The following is a 21,067-nucleotide window of genomic DNA, read 5'->3' as shown; positions in this document are numbered from 1 at the left end:
TGCGTGACTGTGGAGAGACAGACGAGTAGACAAGGGGGGGGGAGAAAAGAAAGGGAGATAAAGAGGAAACATTTGGCTTCTCTAAAAAGTGAGAAGTGATATTTTTCATTAGAGTGAGCTGAGAAGAAGTGATGAGAGGGAGGAGGAGGAGGAGGAGAAAAAGAGGAGGAGGAGGAGAAAAAGAGGAGGAGGAGGAGGAGGAGGAGGAGAAGGGCCACTGGTCGCCGGGTCTCCATGTGACAGGGGGAAATATGAGGGACTTTGACAGGTCTTAAACGGTCTGGCGCCATGGCCTCCGTCTAGCCGCTAAATATAGCCGAGATGATGCAGGAGATGGGAGGAGAAGATGTGGAGATGAAAGGAGGAGAGGAACAATGTGGAGGAGAGTGAGATCCGCGATCCGGTGCAATGTGGCGCTAAAAACTCTCCCGTAATGAGAGCTGATTATGAAGCTGAAGGTCGAGACAAGGTCGTGGAGATTATTCACGCAGATGCTCGACACTCGCATTATATACATTATTATATTCCTGATAAAACCTGTTTTATTACGAATATGTTCGTAAAGTTGATGGTTTTTAACTTAAATAAACCCACGTTGTTCATAATTATTATTATTATTATTATTATTGCGTTATTAACACATGGAACGTTATAACAAGCCTGATGATGCGTTTGGATGTTTCAAGTGTATCCTTGAGAAGCATTTCCTCATAATACACGTCATTTATTGACAAACATCGATTTTTAAAATGATCAATAATGTTGTTTAAAAAAATGTGTCTCGTGCGATACAAACGGTCAGTGCGGCGCTCACGAGAAAAAAAAACAAACATTATGAACACATCAAAGTGAGTCTTTGTTTACTTTTTAATAATATAATTTAATAAATACACTGATATGTGTTTATCCTTCCGTATTAATCTAATATTTAAAGTCAAAAATGCACTTTTTTTGTATTGTAGGTGAGTTTAATTATAGCTTTTTATATATATTTACTTGTTTATTTTGGTTTGACGCAACTGAAATGATGTTTTTAATTTAGACTATATAAGTAAATACTATCCTAATTTCGACACGTCAGGTAAAAGTTCCAGGTGAGAAAAAAAACAAAACAACTGTCACTTTATAACCGCCTTGTATTGATCATTTCTCTACCTCCACAGGAACAATAGATCATCAGTTTTTTACCTGAACATCTGTTTATCACCTCTGCACATCTGACACAAGTGGAGGAAGAGATAGAGCAGGGGAGGAGAGGAGGGTGAGGAGGAGGGTGAGGAGGAGGGGAGGGTCGCTCACATATGTACGACCTCGGGCTAAACGTGGCGAGACAAGAGGATTGTTCAGGACCGCGGCGCCCGGAGCTTCGTTAACTAAACCCGGTCCAGGTTGACGAGTATTAAGTCGGTTGTGAAAACGATCAGGACCGGTGGGCCTGGAGGTGGAGGGGGGTGGAGGGAGGTAGTTAGGGGGGTCCGTTGGCTCCAGGATGCACATACTGTCTGGACACAAACACGACCTGTGAACCCGCCCCTCTCCCTCCCTCCCTCCCTCCCTTCATGACGGTTCTGGAGGGACTTGAACGCAACATATTCAGAATGAATATCGAATCAAAAAATGAAGGTTGATTGAAAAAAAAAAAGAAAAAAAAAAAGTCTTTGTTCAAGTTCACCCCCTCCTCCACCTCCTCACCCCCTTTTCCTCTCCTCCTTCCTCCTCCCTTCAAACGAGAAAACGCTTCACCGGGTTTTTCCTCCGAGACTCCGCGCTAGACTTTGCGCCTCCGCGCGCCGAAACCGGCGGCGACTCTCCTCCTCCCTCCCTCCTCCCTCCTCCCTCCTCCTCCCCCCAACACACACACACCCGCTGTCAAAAGACAACACCCAGACGCGGAAGAATCTCTCTTAACAGGCATCTTGCAAATAAATCTGTGGAGCCTCCGCCGGTGCGGAGATGATTTGCTCGACCCGGGGAAGGTGACGTCTCCACCGGCCAAGAGCTCGAGCGCTGACCCTGGCTTTGGAGGAAAAAAAAAAAAAAAAAAAAAAAATGGGGGTGGGATTTACCGATCTTTCCTGTCATTGGTTAATATTTTATTCTGTTGACATGTTTTCTTACTGCTAATGCTTCCGACACCTTCTCGTCGTCCCCCCTCCTCCTCCCTCCCTCCTCCCTCATCCCTCCCTCCCTCCTCGCCTCTCGCTGGGTCTGGCCAGAGCTGTCAGAACCACGCCTATAGGGGGCCACAATTGGTCCAGAAAGCGTAAAATCAGCAATCAAAGGGGCTTGGTTCGTTAGTGTCGGGGATGGAGGCAGGAAGGACATGTGAGATAGTCACAGTTGTGCAGTCAGAGTGGGATGACTGAGGCGGAGGCGCGTTTTTTTCTCACACTCGACACGGAGCAAGTCCGGCTCTAGAAGCCTCCACTGACCCGGGAGTAGTAGCACCACCAGAGATCCAAACAACTTTGGCTTCTTTTTTTTGTTGTTGTTGTTGTTTGTGGAACCCGCGCGCAGGGTGTTTGAAAAGCGGACCGAAACAGGGAATATCACTTAAAAACCTTTTTTTTTTTTTTTTTTTTTTTTTCTCCTCGCATTCTGTGGATGCACCGATGAGAGATCCAGTTTTCACAGGGACTGCAATGGCTTATCACCCTTTCCACGCGCACCGGCCGACCGACTTCCCCATGTCCGCCTTCCTGGCGGCCGCTCAGCCCTCCTTCTTCCCGGCGCTCAGCCTCCCGCCCGGCGCGCTCACCAAGCCTCTCGCCGAGCACGGCCTGGCCGGGGCGTCGGAGGCTGGACTCCACCCGGCCCTCAGCCACCACCAGGCGGCTCACATGCGGAGTATGAAGAGCCTGGAGCCCGAGGAGGAGGTGGACGACGACCCTAAAGTTACACTGGAAGCCAAGGATCTGTGGGACCAGTTTCACAAACTCGGCACGGAGATGGTTATAACCAAGTCTGGAAGGTAAACAACCGCACGAAATATGTATTTATTAGATTCAATGGATGGATCTTTTATTTTTTTTTAGTGAATATAGAGGATAAATAAGTGGCAGGTGACACATTTCACTGAATGACCCTCATTTCAGCAAGTCTTTTTTTCATTTGAGTCAAATATATTGTGTTAAATTCCCAATATTTAACATGTTATTTAAGACATGTTCCCCTTTTTATTTGTCCCACAGTTTTGGGACGGGATCCGAGCATTAATTCGGAATGTTAGTGCTAAATATTTGGAATATTTCCGGGTGAGATATGACCTGATTTGTATCTCTCCAACGAGTGGCGTCAGACAGACTCCTGGGTTTCATAAACACACTTCAAGGAGAGACAGTGAAATATAGAACGCGCTCGAACACACACGCGTGTATAACTCGGTGTAAATAAAGTGTAACTATCCCATGATATTTTTGCAGATTGTTATTTAAAAAAAAAATAAACTCACCAGTGTGTGTGTGTGTTTGTTGTCCTCGCAGGAGAATGTTTCCTCCCTTCAAAGTTCGGATAAACGGCCTGGATAAAAAAGCCAAATACATCCTGCTGATGGACATCGTGGCGGCGGACGACTGCCGGTACAAGTTCCACAACTCCCGGTGGATGGTGGCGGGCAAGGCCGACCCGGAGATGCCAAAGAGGATGTACATTCACCCGGACAGTCCCGCCACCGGCGAGCAGTGGATGGCCAAGCCTGTTGCTTTCCATAAACTCAAGCTGACCAACAACATCTCGGACAAGCACGGATTTGTGAGTAACTACAATGTTTCTACGCGTGTGTGTGAGTGTGTTTGAACGTCGACTCTGAGGTGGTGGTGACACACACCTGCACTTCGTAGAGAAGCAGTTATGTTGACACTTTGTCGCTGCTCGACTCCCCGCTGATCCTCGCTCATGCTCGGCTTGGATTCTCCTGCTCCGTGTAACCTTCTGTCGATAGATTTGTGCAGTAAAAAAAAAAAAAAAGCCATGTTTGCTGCTGTGGATGGAGAATAATAATGTAATATAACCTTTAAGATACAACGTGTGGCAACAGAGATGATGAATAAACGGGGGGGAAAAAATAATTTATTATGATTTTATTAACGGTATCGTTTATCTACGCTGTTTTAAACTGTTTAACTGTCAATTTTAATGGTGTAAACGTCGAAATAAACGCATTAATAAAGCATAAAAACAACGACCTAAAAGCCATAATAACTAAACTCGTTAAATAATTAATTTAGTTGTATTTATTTGACGTTTATAATTCTAAAAGATGTACAAAAGAAAATACATTTTGGTTAGTTTTAGTCACGATCTAAAAATAAAAAAAGACTACATACGAAATGTTACCAAAATACGAAGTCGAACCACGTGAAATAACATTCCCACAAAAATGTTTCCTTTTTAAACATCGAGGAAACTATTTATTCGTTTTCTGAAAGTCAGTCACAACATGGAAAAGATCGTGTAACGTTTGTGTGTGATTTATTTTATATTTCTTATCCACTTGTGAAGATCGTACAGGATTTGAAAAAAATATATAATTATTATTAAAGTTATATTGCATCTGGTAGTATTATAGCCTTTTAAATATACATTTGAATTTAATTTCTTAAAAATAGTTTATGCTCAAATAACGAGTTAATATGAGATTTAATTTAAACGAGATATCGTTTATTATATCAGGGGAAATATAACTTATCTTTACACTAACGTCTCTTCAAAATGTAGCTATATATATATATAAATGTAATTTCACTTGTTTAAAAATATATATACGTGTATTTAACACGTGTGTGTGTGCGTGTGTGCAGGTGTGTGTGTGTCTGTGGTGTGTGTGTGTGTGTGCCATGATTTGTTTTAACATTCAGATAAATGTAAATATAGAAGGAGTGATTAGTGACGTAATCGTGTTTAAGGATTAAAAAAAAGAGTAAAACAAGAGATAATAAGTCAATGATTGAGCCAAAATGGCGGTGTGTGTGTGTGTGTGTGTGTGTTTGAGAACCTAAATGACTAATCGTCCTTCAGTCTTGAATAAACCCTTCACACGTCAGTGTGTGTAAGTGTGTGTTCGCCTATTTAAATCTTTATATGTTTAAAAAAAAAAAGAAGCGATTTTTATTCTCCTTCAAATTCCTTCTTCTCGTGGGAGAATCTCTCCCACTGAGTGGAAAATCCAGCTTTACACTAGAAAATGGGATTAAATTTTAAATTCTCACGGCGTGTGTGTACATTTTTTGTGTGTGTGTGTGTGTGTGTGTTTTATATCTCTTTGTGTGTGTCATGTCTTGCTCACTGTACACCCAGATATTTACGTCCAAGTCGTGTTGTTTTGTGCTTATTGGTGCAGACTATCTTGAACTCCATGCACAAGTACCAGCCCAGGTTCCACATCGTCCGGGCCAACGACATCCTCAAGCTGCCCTACAGCACCTTCCGAACCTACGTGTTCCCGGAGACCGAGTTCGTGGCCGTGACGGCGTATCAGAACGACAAGGTGTGTTATCACGTTTCTTATTTAAAAAACCCCCGCCATAATGCGCATTTTTAAAAGATATATTTATACTATATAGAAGTTGGGGTCCCCCCTCCTCCTCCCTCCTACCTCCTCTCGTTCTCCCTTGAGTAAGTGCGTGTCCAGGGGGGTCAAGAGGTTAAGAGGCGTCTTGTAAAAGTTTATGACAAAGAGTCAGCGTGGATTAGAGCTCAATTTAAGGACTGGTCACCGTGAACAGATGCTGTGCGTGGAAACACACACATCAGGGGCCACCGAGGGCCTTCCAGGAGTCCACAACCGAGAACCCCCCGATTTTTTTTTATACAAACACACACACATTCACACACACATACATTTTTAGCTCCACATCATTTGAACTGCAGGTCCGTGGGGGCCCCCCGTGGAAGGATATTTCGTGGCCAGAAAAAAATCTCTCTGGGGGCCAATGAGAGTGACGCCCCGTTGTTATGCTTTTTATTAATAATTCAAAAAGTCGGCGGAACACGATCGTTTGTGTCCACGATAATGAAAGAATGTGAATATTTATTATATATTTTATTTTCCACAGATCACACAGTTGAAGATCGATAATAATCCGTTTGCCAAAGGCTTCAGAGACACGGGGAACGGAAGGAGAGAAAAAAGGTAATAATCTCGTAATTCACGTTTAAAAGATACGAGTTTATATTTAATTGTTATTAAGTGAAATAAGTAAACCTTAAGTTTCTTTTCGTCGCTGGTCAGGAAACAGTTGACGATGCCGTCGCTGCGGATGTACGAGGACCAGTGCAAGGCGGACCGGGACGGCGCGGACTCTGACGCCTCCTCCAGCGACCCTCCGGCGGGCAGGGACTCGGTCCACTCGCCGCTCGGTGCCGGTGCCAGTCCGCTGAGGTTCAGCAGACCCAGTCGAGGTAAAACAAAAAAAATGATTGTGTAGTAGTTGTGTTGTGGCGCACCTGTTACAGTAACACAACTTTCATAATGATGTTAAAATGTATATATATATAGTGGCGAGTAGACATTTTAAATCAGTATATTGTTGTTTTTATTGAGGAATATTTAACATTTATAACCACGTAAATACTTAAGTACAAGTTACAATTTAGCTCGAAGTTTCTTTCGTTATATTAACACATTTAATGAATAATAAATAATAATAAATTATTATTAGATTAGTAATTGATGCTTGTTATTATTATTTTTTAACGTAAACGTTGGTTTTACTGACCTTACCCAAAAATTCGGTTCATTGATGTAATTTGTAATTAATTGTTAATATTTATTGTTGTTTATTTTTTAAGTATGTGTTGTAATTCTCCTATAAATCCTTTATGTATTTTCCTCTTTCACAATGATCAGAAAATAAGAAAACGATTTGTCTACTTTTATTTGCTGCATTTATGTCAATTCAATATCTATATATATTATATTTATTTATATCAATGTAAAGGTAGTTTTGTTTCTGTTGATTACATCGTGTTAATCTTAACGAAACTACATTAATTATATTTAAATATTAAATTGATGATGTCATGTTAATCTAGATGAATTATATATTATTCATACATTTATTAATGATGTCATGTACATCTTAGATATTAATACAGATATATTTTTGAATGATTGAGTTAACATGTCGAAGGAAACATTTTGATGCTTCAGTTTTCCACGAAAAAACCATCAGTTCTGTGAAGGTCAAAGGATCACGAGGTCACATGTTGACCCCTGGTGTTGTTTTTGGTCCCGGCAGACGACAAGACGTGCACGGACAGCGAGCAGGAGCTGGACCACCACGAGGAACGCTGCACCAGCTCCAACAGCCCCGGACCGGAACCCGCGTCCCCCTACAACTCCAGGTGCGAGGAGCGGGCCCGGGACCGGCTGGAAAAGAAAGACGACGCCATCTTCAGCATCAGGAACCTGGAGAAGGACAAGGCGGAGATCCGGCACCGGAAGGCGGACTCGGCGGACGCGTTGACGAAGGACTCGGAGTCCTCCGGGGGCATCAGCGCCAGCAAGGACGTCTTCTCCCCCCTCATGGTTCAGACTGAGAGCCCCTCGCACTTCAGCCCGGGCCACTTACAAAGCCTGGCTCTGTCCGGCTTGCACAGTCAGCAGTTTTTTAACCCCCTGAACGCCGGATCGCCGCTGTTGTTCCACCCGGGGCAGTTCGCCATGGGCCCCGGAGCCTTCTCCGCCATGGGCATGGGCCACTTGTTGGCGTCCGTGTCCGGGGGCTTGGAAAACGGGAGCCTCACCGCTCAGGGCTCGGGAGGGACCCCCAACCCGTTCCCCTTTCATCTGTCCCAGCACATGCTCGCCTCACAGGTCAGACCCTCAACCTGTTGTTTTCATTTAACATCTCAGTGTCTTTTTTCAGTCGCTCACCTGCACTTTTTATCCTTTTTCCAGGGAATCCCGATGCCTCCTTTCGGCGGTCTCTTCCCGTACCCCTACACCTACATGGCGGCGGCCGCGGCGGCAGCTTCGGCGTCGGCCCTCCCGGCCACCAGCACCTCGAGTCCCCTCTCCCGGAACCCCTTCCTGGCCTCGTCGAGGCCCCGGCTGCGTTTCAACCCCTACCAGCTCCCCGTGTCCCTGCAGCCCCAGAGCTCCAGCCTCCTCGCCGCCGCCACCGCCGCCGGGCTCAACCCGGGCTCCGAGTCGTCCAAGCCCGGCAGCAGGGAGACCAGCCCCGCCCCGGAGCACCTGGGCAACCACAAGACCGCCTCGGTTCCGAGGGACGGGTCGCCCAAGGGCTCCGTGAAAGACTCCGTCAACGAACTGCAGAGCATTCAGAGACTGGTGAGCGGCCTGGAGGGTCAAAGGTCACCCTCCGCGGACTCGCCCAAGTGACACTCATACGAGGGAGACTTGGCTTTCATGGTGCACACACTAGAGACCGGGATGAAGGTCTGGCTCGGACGCTTTAGGGGGGGGGGGGACAAGTCAAGTTGCTACTTAAGGAAGACAAAAAATTAGAATGAACTTCAATATGCAAAGAAAAAAGTATACTTAATAAACATTTAGGTATTTGTTAAAAAATAGTATTCGTGTCGACCACTACAGCAGGGGGGTCCCCAACCTTTCTTTGCACGGGAGACCGGTTTAATGTGGGCATTATATTCACCGGCCGACCTTCAGATCAAAAGAGGACAAATACTTCATATAGAGTTTGTGTTTTTTTCACTAGTTTACAGGTTTATTTTTGACTGAAACGAGCGTCTTGACGTGTCGAGGGTCACATTCATGTCAAAAAACATTTTTTTCAAAAACAAAACACTTCAAAATCCATAAAACAGAAGTTATATCAACTTTTTATTTTTTATTTTTGCTTCACGGACTGATACCGGTCCCCGGACCGGGGGGGTTGGGGACCACTAAAAAAAAAAGGACTGAGGCAGAGCCACTATTTACTGAACTTGATCCTCGCGAGGCCGGCTCTGGTCCAGGTTCCAGACGGATCCGTCGAACAGTCCAGGCCTCGAAAGCTGCGTCCAAAAAAAAACTTTTAAAAATCTCCAGACTTGATTTTTTTTTTTTCTTTTTTTTTTCGAGGTCTGCGACAGAGAAGGAAGTTTATCATTTCACCACTTTTGTGTTTCTCGACTATTTATGTGATTGAAGATAAATAAAAAAAACAAATCTGTAAATAAAGCTAAAATCCAAGAATATGCAATTGGTATTAATTTATTCCATGCTGTATATTTGCGTGTATATATATATATAAATATATTTTAGATTTTTTTTTTTTCTTTTCCTCAACCACCATTTTACATAAAGTGTACATGATGAGAAGCTATTTAGCGCTTGTTGGTTTGTGTATGAAGTATTGCTGACTTTAATTTTATTGGAGAAGACGTGTGTGTGCCATGTTTTCGTCTGCGTTCACCGACAAATCGAGAGGAAACAGAATCACCTCAGGTTTTTATTTTTTTTCTGTTTTTGTTTTTTTTTCTCACTCCAGCCAGGAGACGCTCACACGATCCTCCTTCATTTCTGTTCATAAATATATTTAAAATGGAAGTATCTCGTTTATGCTGGTTGTCCGGGTATCTTTTATTTTTTTTCTTTTCTTTATTTTTTTTTTTTGATTGTCTCACAATTTCAATAAAAAAAATCGTTGTGCTGAAAGCTTGCTATAATAACTATGACGTCATCACTTTCGTTATTAACATTGACTGTCAAAATGCTTACGCCATTTTTTATTATTTCATTATTCGTATAATGACTTAAATTAGTAGTTTTTTAGGTGAAATATTAAAGTTGAATTAAAGGTTCATTCGTCGGTTTAAATGTTTACGTTGCAATTACATTAAGAAGCAATAACTTTAAATATAAAAGTATCTTTTCCACTTTCAGTTTAGCGTATTTATTATCGGAGAATTAGTGACGGCGGCAGAAAATACAGATGTGCGGACACGAGTAATGACATGTAATAACAGATTAAACATGAAAAAAATAAAAACAAACCGTGTTTAAAAATTGTAGAGATCACAATTAACCTTCATTATTTATAGCGATTATAGTTGAGTTAGCGTTTGAAAGAAATATAAGAAATGGGTGTTATTTGTTACAAATATATCATAATAGTTAGTCAAAGTTTTGTAGGTATAGCGATGTCACTTAAAATCATTTAAAACTAAGCTGTAGAAATGTTACTGTTGGAAGGCGACAGTGGTTCTGAGGAATCGAAAAACAATCCATTCAGATACAAATAAAACGAGTTTTTTTACTCCTGATAAATTAAACTTATATTCCCCAAACCTTCGCTTTAGTATAGCAGGTTAGTACTAACATTTAAACTTAAAATAATACATTAAAAGTATAAAGAATGACATTATTGTTGAATTAAAACAGCAGCTTTTAAAACATAAACGTGACAAACAACTATAAGTTATCACTGAACGTTTATTATAAATTAAGAAGGACGATTATTCAAAGTTTTATTTTTCTATATGTGGTCATGGAGTGTCAAACTGTCGTGCGCACACACACGCACTGAAAGTGGACACATACAGCGCGAGCGCCCTCTGTCGGTCACATGTCATCGCGGCCTTCTTTTGTAAAAACGTTTTTTTTTTTTTTTAATTTCACACATTTACTCTGAAATATTCGTAGACGGGGCGAGTCTGGGGAAGAGGTCAAAGGTCATACGGTTCGGCCAGTGTTCTCGGAGGAGTGTTTTCATCAGTGATGAATATTTGAGGCGCATCATGACCCGCGAGAGCGTCATGTGCGCGCGAGATGTAAACACAGAGGCTCAGTTTAAAGGGTTAAATCGGGGGAGAAGGGTCTGTAGACAGGCTTTTGTCCGGGACCCGGCGCCTGTCGCCTGCCTGCCGGCCACAGCCTCTCCACCGCCCCGCTTCCTAATTAGAGACCCCCCCTTCCACCCCTCTTTCCTCCCCCATTCCTCCCCTCGTTTCCATCCTTCTTTCCTCTCTTCTTCATGTTCTCTCTACGGCGATAATAACTGGAAGAAAAAAAAAGAAAAAGAGTCTCTTTTCTGTTCCTCTGTTACCTTCAATTAGCAGCAAGTATTAGTCGGAACCAATCATTCGATGAGTGATCAATAGGGCCCCCCCTGAGGGCCCCGCGGGGACCCCGTGGATCAGCACTAACCACGGCTGACGTGGAGCCAGAGAGGACGAGATTATTCACAAGTTTGCTCCGTGAATGTCTGAGCAAGTGTCTTTGCTATGTGCTGACGTCATCACCCGTTTATTTTTTAATCATAAGCATTTATAGGAATTATTTGATATATAATAGTAATTGTACATAGTACAAAAACTACGGATCGACTGAATTACTATTATTTTATAATCTTAAAATGTATGATAAATATTAATCACATCACCAGCCAACACGACATATACAACATTATTATTGATTTAACGTAAATTTAACGTATTTTAAATTACATTCGTGTTAACACCAATTCTGATTAAACCTTATATTTACTATTTCAATCTTGGGAAATTAGATTTTTACCTCGCAATTCTAAATAAATGAGTCCAGAACTAAATTAATCTCAACGTCATAAGTATTACATATATTGAAGATTTTTTTGACATTTACATTTTTTGACACAATGAACATCAACAGCATTAAAAGAAACGATTATATCTGATTTATGACGTTCATAAAAGAGTCACCATCAGTAAGATTTATGTTCATTTATTTCGTTTATTTCATTTATTGTTTTATTCAACAAAGAGTTCACAACAGATTCATGCCATTAAAAGAAAAAATATGAATAATATAATATAACCAATAGTGGAAATATAACCGATATAATATACGTTTATTTTCACTAAAACACACATGTTTTAATTGTATTTAATTGTCAGCATCACAACCTCAAAAGTCAACATCTTCACCACCTGTGTCGTGTAAATACATCACAACAAACTCAGCTGAGTTCGTCTGCTGCTGAACCAGTAATTACACCAACCACTAGGTGGCAGTCTAAGTCGCTCTAAGTTCAACCCAGACACGAAGTTTCAATAAATGTGAAAATACAAAGTGAATTAACTCCATTCGACACAAAATATTTTTGTTTAAATGCTATCAAAGAGTAATACGTTTCTTGTGACATAAAAAAAAATGTCAAATGTACTGTTATATCTATAAATACTTGCTGTTGGATGTCTCTTAAACAACTGAAACAGGTTATTTAAATTCGTTTTGTCTTCCAACATGTCACAACAAGTTGAGTTTTCACTGCACATGAAGAGATTGCACGTGTAGATTTGTGGCCCCTGTGATGAAACCAAGTGAGGCAGTGGCTGAAGAAATAAATGGAATATATTGCTAGTAATGACGCAGGTTAAAATCTTTTTTTTTTTGAATGGCAACATTTTATTTGCATAACAAAACTGTCTAATTTAACCACATTTTCATCACATTTTGCCTCCTTTTGTCGGTAGAAAAAGTGTCCTGACAAAGCAGCAGCGGAGCCATCGTCACCTGAACACAGAACTATATCCAAACAGGGACTTGTAATCTACTACCTGACGATACTGCATTTATTACTTTCTGAAAGGAGTTTTGTTTTGACAAAAGATGGCATTTTAAGTAACATTTGTCTGTGACTCAAAGACGCTTGTTTCAGTCAAGTTTACTCAAAAAATACTACTTGGTAGTATTACCCCCCTAAGACTTCGTAGTATTACTCTGCCAGTCTATTATTTCACAATACTCTGAAGTATTACTTGAGAGACCCATAGTTCGACACTGCGAGACTAAATAGTATTGCACTGTGAGATTCTGCAGTATTACTCTGCAAGACTCTGTAGTATTACTCCGCAAACAACTTTTGTATTACTCCGAGAAACTCCATAGCATTACTCAGCGGGACCCCTTAGTATTGCCCTGTGAGACTCTGTGGTACTAGCCAGCGCGACTTCTATTACCCAGCGATACTCAGCAATATTACACCGAAAGAGAGAAGTCCTTAGTGCCTTAGTGTTACTCTGCAACATTCTGCAGTATTACCCAGCAATACTCAATAGCATTACTTTGCCAGACTCCATAGTATTATCTGAAAGACTCGCTTATATTACCAAGCAATATTTTGTAGTATTAATCGGCGAGACTCTGTAGTATGATTCCACAAAATGTCGTAGTATTAACTACCTATTGCAGTATTACCTAGCGATACTCTGTAGTATTAATTAGCCAGACTCCATACTAATACACCGAAAGACGTAGTTTTATTCGTGAGACTCCTTAGTATTACTTCAGAAGATAATGCACTATTACCTAGCAATACTCTGTAGTATTCATTTGTCGGACTTCACTGTATTATCTGAAAGATTCAATAGCAAGATTCAGTAGCAGTAGCATTCACCTAGCAAGATTTCGTAGTATTACTCGGCAAGACTCTCAAGTATTACTCTGCAGGATTCTGCAGTATTACTTAGCGATACTCTGGAGTATTACTTTGCCAGATTCTGTAGTATTACTCTTAAATACTCAATAGTATAACCAGCTCAGATTTTGTAGTATTGCTCTGCGAGACTTAGTATTATGCTGCAAAATTCCATAGAATTACGCAGAAAGACTTCATAGTATTCGTTGCCATACTCTCTAGTATTACTCTGAAAGACTCGTTAGTATTACCCAGCAATACACAGTAGTATTGAGTTGCCATTCTCCGTAGGATTACTCTGAAAAATTCAGTAGCATTTCCTAGCGAGATTCTGTAGTCTTTCTTCTCCCTGAGACTCCTAGGTACTACTCCACAAGATACTTCATTATTACAATCAAAGATTTGGTAGTATTACTATCAAGATTTTGTAGTATTTCTTTGCGATACTCCTTAGTATTTGTTCTGCAAAATTCCATAGAATTACGCAGAGACTTCATAGTATTACTTTGCCGTACTATGTAGTATAACTCTGAAAGACTCGGTAGTATTACCTAGCAATATGTTGTAGTATTTTTCTGCAAGACTCCTTAGTATTACCACACAAGAGATTACGTAGTATTACTCTGAGAGACTTCATAATATTACCCCACGAGACTCCCTATTATTACATCGTATTGCTTTGCCGGACTATGTAGTATTAAGCCGAAAGAATCGGTAGTATTACCCAGCAATATGTTGTAGTATTTTTCTGCAAGACTCATAAGTATTACCACACAGGAGATAACGCAGTATTACTGTGAGAAACTTCATAATATTACCCCACGAGACTCCTTATTATTACATAGTATTGCGTTGCCAGACTGTAGTATTACGCCGAAAGAATCTGTAGTATTACCCAGCAATATGTTGTAGTATTTTTTTTGCAAGAATCCTTAGTATTACCCCATGGGAGATCACGTAGTATTACTCTGAGAGACTTCATAATATTACCCCGGGAGACTCCCTATTATTACATAGTATTGCTTTTCCAGACTTTGTAGTATTACGCCGAAAGAATCGGTTGTATTACCCAGCAATTTATTTTAGTATTTTTCTGCAAGACTCCTTAATATTACCCCACAGGAGATTACATAGTATTACTCTGAGAGACTTCATCATATTACCCCGCGAGACTCCCTATTATTACATAGTATTGTGTTGCCAGACTGTAGTATTACGCCGAAATAATCGGTAGTATTACCCAGCAATATGTTGTAGTATTTTTTTTGCAAGAATCCTTAGTATTACCCCATGGGAGATCACGTAGTATTACTCTGTGAGACTTCATAATATTACCCCGCGAGACTGCCTATTATTACATAGTATTGCTTTTCCAGACTCTGTAGTATTACGCCGAAAGAATCGGTTGTATTACCCAGCAATTTATTTTAGTATTTTTCTGCAAGACTCCTTAATATTACCCCACAGGAGATTACATAGTATTACTCTGAGAGACTTCATAATATTACCCCACGAGACTCCCTTTTATTACATAGTATTGCTTTTCCAGACTCTGTAGTATTACGCCGAAAGAATCGGTAGTATTACCCAGCGAGATTCCGTAGTAGTTCTCTGTGAGACTCCTAAGTATTACTCAGCGAGATTCTGCTGTAGTACCCTGCGTAACGCTGCAGTATTACTTTGCCGGACTCTGTAGTATTATTCTGAAAGACTAAATAGTATAACCCAGCGAGACTCCAGAATATTAGCCTTCAAGGCTCCGGAGTCTCTCGGAGTAATTTATACTTCAAACTTAAATGGAACCAGCAAAGAAGAAAACGTAAAGTAGCAGCAACTGGTCTTCATCTTAAACAACACGAGACAGAGAGTGAAGAGGCTTCACGTTCACGTCCATCTTGTCCTTTAGTCCAGAGAAACATCTGCCATATACAGTAAGAAGCAGCCGTTGGTCCTGAAGATACAAACACCAGCGAGTCTGCGAGCGTTTGATCACCGGCTCGGCGTCTGACGCCGTGTTTAAAAGAGAACCGATGTTCCTGTCCGACCCGAGAGCAGATGACCATCGGTACCAGATTACCAAAGACTAACAGAATCCGTCACGATGACCGAGCGCCGGGACACGGGAGTCGGGAGGCGAAGACTAAACCCCCGCCGGCTCTTCTGAAAACACAGAATCCCCCGAACACTCGGCGCCCAGACACATGTTGGATCCCCCCACGCTCCGTTGAGTAAACTCTGCGACGTGCAGTGTACTCAGACGGGCGCCTGACGGATGCGCTCACTTCTGCAGCATGTAGCGTTTACAAGTGTTGCTCATGGGCGGACGACGTGGACGCCTCAGGTGAAGTGATTCGTCAGGGACCGTGGACGAGGCTGTGGAGAGTGTGGGAAGTTCTTCTCTGTAAGAATGAAGGTAAAGAAAGACACCAGTGAAAACTGAAAGCACAGATTGAAAGATGCATCTTAAGAAGGGTTTTGATAGACTTAAGTATCACAGTTCTTTAGAGAAGAACTTTATCAATTATTTAGTGTTTTCATTGTGTGTTCATTTTTGTGTTGCAACTTGACTTCTGGCCGCTAGATGGCAGCAGGCAAGTGTATTTAGTCAAGATATTACTTTTGTAGTTTGTCACGATATTATTTTTGTATTTAATCAAGATGGTGTTTTTGTATTTTGTCAATATATTATTTTTTTATTTTGTTAAGATATTATTTTTGTATTTTATCAAGATGGTGTTTTTGTATTTTGTCAATATATTATTTTTGTATTTTGTTAAGATATTATTTTTGTATTTTGTCAAGATTGTATTTTTATATTTTGTAAATATATTATTTTTGTATTTTATCAAGATGGTGTTTTTGTATTTTGTAAATATATTATTTTTGTATTTTATCAAGATGGTGTTTTTGTATTTTGTCAATATATTATTTTTGTATTTTATCAAGATGGTGTTTTTATATTTTGTTCAATATATTATTGTAGTATTTCTTCAAGATTTTTATTTTTTTTATTTTGTCAAGATTTTATTTTTGTATTTTGTCAATATATTATTTTTGTATTTTGTTAACATATTATTTTAGTATTTCTTCAAGATGTTATATTTTTATTTTAATTAAGATTTTATATTTGTATTTTAATTAAGATTTTACTTTTGTATTTTTGTCAAGATATTATTTAAGTATTTTTTTAAGATTGTGTTTTTGTATTTTATCAAGATTGTATTTTTTTATTTTGCCAAGATTGTATTTTTTAATTTCATGTTTTGTCAAGATTGTATTTTGAGTTTGTCTAAATTTTGTTATTGTATGACTGAGGATGAGAGGATACAGTCGACTCCAGCAGCCTTGGAATTATTTTGCTTTCTAAACAAGTGGTCTGTAAATTCTGCAACACCAGAGTCAAGTACTCGATAATTCTACAAATATATCCTTGTTACTACAGTATCACAATATATTGCAATACATCGTTGCTCCTGTATCGTGATATGCATCTTATCACCAGATTCTTGCCAATACACTCAGATACTAAATACGTAGAAACATGTAATTTCTTGTATTAACCATGACATATGTTGGTTCAATCCTCAGACTAAAGACTAAAACCAAGTATGTTTTACATGATTTGACTTTATTAATTGTCTCTGTTTTAGGGATAGAGTTATTAAAGTACTATATATCATGTTAGGTCTGTTGAGCTTGATTTTACCATCATGTATGCATGACCTGAGTGGTAAATTGTTAGAGAAACTGGAAAACATGTGTTTATGGCTCCGACCACGACTAGAGTGGGGAACCTTTGAACAGTCGTGAAAACTGAAGCGCCTTCAACCAAATCCACTGTGAATTTCATTATATTGTGTCTTGGTTGAGCTTTTTCTCTCTTGATGGAAGATGCATCCATCCATCCATCCATCTATATCCATCCATCCATCCAACTATATCCATTCATCCATCCATCTATATCCATCCATCCATTTATATCCATCCATCCATCCATCTATATCCATCCATCCATCATCCATCCATCATCCATCCATCCATCCATCCATCCATCTATCCATCCATCCATCTATATTCATCCATCTATCCATCTATATCCATCCATCCATCCACCCATCCATCCATCCATTCATCCATTCATCCATCCATCCATCTATATCCATCCATCCATCCATCCATCTATTCTATATCCCTCTATCCATCCATCTATATCACTCCATCTATATCCATCCATACAGCCATCTATATCCATCCATCCATCATCCATCCATCATCCATATCATCCACCCATCCATCTATATCCATCCATCCATCATCCATCCATCATCCATCCATCATCCATATCCATCCATCCATCCATCCATCTATATCCATCCATCCATCCATCCATCCATCCATCCATCCATCCATCCATCCATCCATCCATCCATCCATCCATCCATCTATATCCATCCATCCACCATTTCATCCATCTATATCAATCCATCCACCATTTCATCCATCTATATCAATCCATCCACCATTTCATCCATCTATATCAATCCATCCACCATTTCATCCATCTATATCAATCCATCCACCCATCTATATCCATCCATCTATATCCATCCACCCATCCACCAATCTATATCCATCCATCCATCTATCTATATCCATCCATCCATCAATCCATCTATATCCATTCAACTATCCATCTATATCCATCCATTCATCCAACCATCTTTATACATCCATCCATCCATCCATCTATATACATCCATCTATATCCATCCATCCATCCATCCATTCATCTGTCAATATCCATCAATCCACCCATCCATCCATCCATCCATCCATCCATCCATCCATCCATCCATCCATCCATCCATCCATCCATCCATCCATCCATCCAACAAACAAATTTAGCTAGAAATGTGAATTTCTCTTCATTTGATTAATAAACAATATATCTAAGTGAAAGGGGGCAGAAGACCCTCATGAAATGTACAATTTAAATTAAATTAAAACTATATTTAATACTTATTATAAAGTGACAATTTACAAAATTTCTGCTTCGACAACTGTAAAACCCATAATCTACTCACTTCTTGTTTGTAGGTTATTTTGTCTAGTATTATATAAACATCTATAAAATAACAATTGAAAGTCACAATCAAATTAAAATGTGACTTGATCGCTTTATAAACCATGAACACTCATGAACACACGTGAACAAGTTCATCAAAATGCAGGTAAAATATCTAAACTAAGAGACTTAAAGAGATGAAGATTCTCATGAGTGGAGAACATTCGTAGCTCCAGGAGCTCAGACTTGTGGAGATCTTTGTTCAGAGGGATCATCCAGGGAGGTCCGAGGAGCTGCTTCCACTAGTCTCTGTGAAGTCAGCAGGAAAAGCCAGTCCCATGTCTGCCGAGTCACATGTGGAGGGATCAGAGCCTCTGGAGGGGCTGCCGTGTCTACGCCGCTGTAATTAAGACGATGGGTTTGACCAGATCGTGAACCTGCAGCACATGATTCTCACATACCGGCTCTTAGAGTCCAGCTCAAACCAGCAATTGACCCTGACACTAATATCATCAAGCCGCACTCGGAATTAAACGGTCACAGTGCAAACATGGCGCCCACTTCAAAGACGCCGAGGCTTCCCTGCAAAACGTAAGAAGTCGCGAGACGCCGGCTTAAGACGAGACGGAGAGAAGAACAAACAGGAGCTCGTGGAGAGAAGATGCTGCTCAGGAGCAGAACCTTTAGAAGTCGACATTAGCATCGAAAGGATAGGCTTTCTATGGTGGCTGGGAAGTCCAAAACATATCTACAACAAATGTACAAACTCATGACTTTATTTTGCTTTTCCCAGATAAAACATCATCAAACACAAAATGTTATTTTAATATTTTGACTTTAAATTCATTCTTAGTCTCATTTCATCTATTGTGAAGAATATATTAGCCTCGTGTGATACCATGCTCTAAAACACACACAAACACGCAAAACACATACACAAAAACTCACACATATACATAAACACATAGGTAAACATAATTATACACAAAACACACACATATAAACACGTGCAAAACTATACAAAGATACACACACACAAAAACATATACTCACACACAGGAAAAAATAACGAAATAAAAACACACACACAAAGAAACACATATACACACACAGACAGAAACACATACAAACATATACAAACCTGCAAAACAACACAATGTACTTGTACACTCGTAAAACACACAAAGATAAGCAAAAAGATACACATACGCAAACACACAGAACAACACAATCATACACAAAACACACACATATATACACATACGCAAAACAACACAAATATTCACAAAAACACAAACATTTACACACATGCAAAACAACACAAATATTCACAAAAACACACATATGCAGTACAAAACAACACAAAGATATACAAAAAAAAATCACATTTATTCACACACATGCAAAAAACACAAAGATATGCAAAAACACACAGAAAACCTAATCATACACAAAACAAACACATATATGGTGCAAAACAACACAAAGATTCACAAAAACACACATATACACACACACAAAACAACACAGAGATACGCAAAAACACAAACATATAGTCGCACATGTGCAAAAAACACAAAGATACACAAAAACACAAACATTTACACACATGCAAAACAACACAAAGATAAAAAAAAACACATATACACATACAAAACAACACAGAGATACGCAAAAACACACACATATACACACATGCAAATTACACTAAGATACGCAAAAACACACATATACACCCAAACACACAGAAAACTCAATCTTACAAAAAACACACACATATATATAGTGGAAAACAAGACAAAGATTCACAAAACACATATACACACATACAAAACAACATAAAGATGTGCAAAAACATACACATATACACACGTGCAAAAAACACTAAGATACACAAAAGCACACACATATACACACATTCAAAAAACACTAAGATACACAAAAACACATATATACACGCATACAAAACAACACAAAGAAATGGAAAAACATATATACACACATTCAATACAACACAAAGATACACAAAAAACCAACATATACTCACACACATGCAAAAATACAAAGATACACAAATACACACACAGGCAAAAGTAAAGACATAAAAACATACACAAAGAAACACAAAAATGCAAACCACAAAAGACAACGACACAATCAGATGCGAAAACTATCACACAAAAACACTCACAAACATGTGCACAGTCACACACACACGTCAAATTGATTACACACACAAATGCAGACACCAACAAACCAAACACACATACACAAAATGTCCCTGATGTGTAGAGAGTGATTGTGTTGGACTTGTTTTTCTTTGTCGATGGTTGAAAAGTGTCATCACACAAACACCGGTGAAGGTTCCAGACACGCATCAAATTGAATACACACACACAAACGCAGACACAAACACACAACAACAAACCAACACCACACAAACACCAGTGAAGGTCCAGACGAGTCAACACCCAAGTCGACCCTCACAACGTCAAAGCCGTGTTTGTGTCTAAATTTAAGTTCCTCGGCAGGAACTGGAACCAGCAGCGCTGCATTAATTGGCCACAGAGGATTATGGGCTGGATGTGATGTGAGCTCCGGCTTAAATCCTCCACATAATGAAGATGAAGTCTCAACA

General features: G+C 39.9%; 1 protein-coding gene across 2 annotated transcripts; it reads left to right on the top strand.

Annotated features, from left to right (window-relative positions):
• Positions 1-2,178: 2,178 nt before the first annotated feature.
• Positions 2,179-9,309, top strand: tbx2b (T-box transcription factor 2b). 2 transcript variants are annotated; one of them, XM_087795268.1, is made up of 7 exons: positions 2,179-2,971; positions 3,483-3,758; positions 5,341-5,485; positions 6,054-6,130; positions 6,230-6,399; positions 7,239-7,816; positions 7,901-9,309. In XM_087795268.1, exons 1-7 carry the CDS (start codon positions 2,613-2,615, stop codon positions 8,342-8,344), a joined length of 2,049 nt encoding a protein of 682 aa, XP_087651394.1. In that variant the 5' UTR covers positions 2,179-2,612; the 3' UTR covers positions 8,345-9,309. The 2 variants fall into 2 exon arrangements, with proteins under 2 accessions (XP_087651394.1, XP_087651395.1); XM_087795269.1 differs by having other exon boundaries at positions 2,181-2,971; positions 3,483-3,750; positions 5,339-5,485.
• Positions 9,310-21,067: the final 11,758 nt, after the last annotated feature.

Source organism: Callionymus lyra, chromosome 7 (assembly GCF_982586985.1).
Source record: "Callionymus lyra chromosome 7, fCalLyr1.hap1.1, whole genome shotgun sequence".
Lineage (NCBI taxonomy): Eukaryota > Metazoa > Chordata > Actinopteri > Syngnathiformes > Callionymidae > Callionymus > Callionymus lyra.
This window is presented reverse-complemented; position numbering and strand designations above follow the sequence as displayed.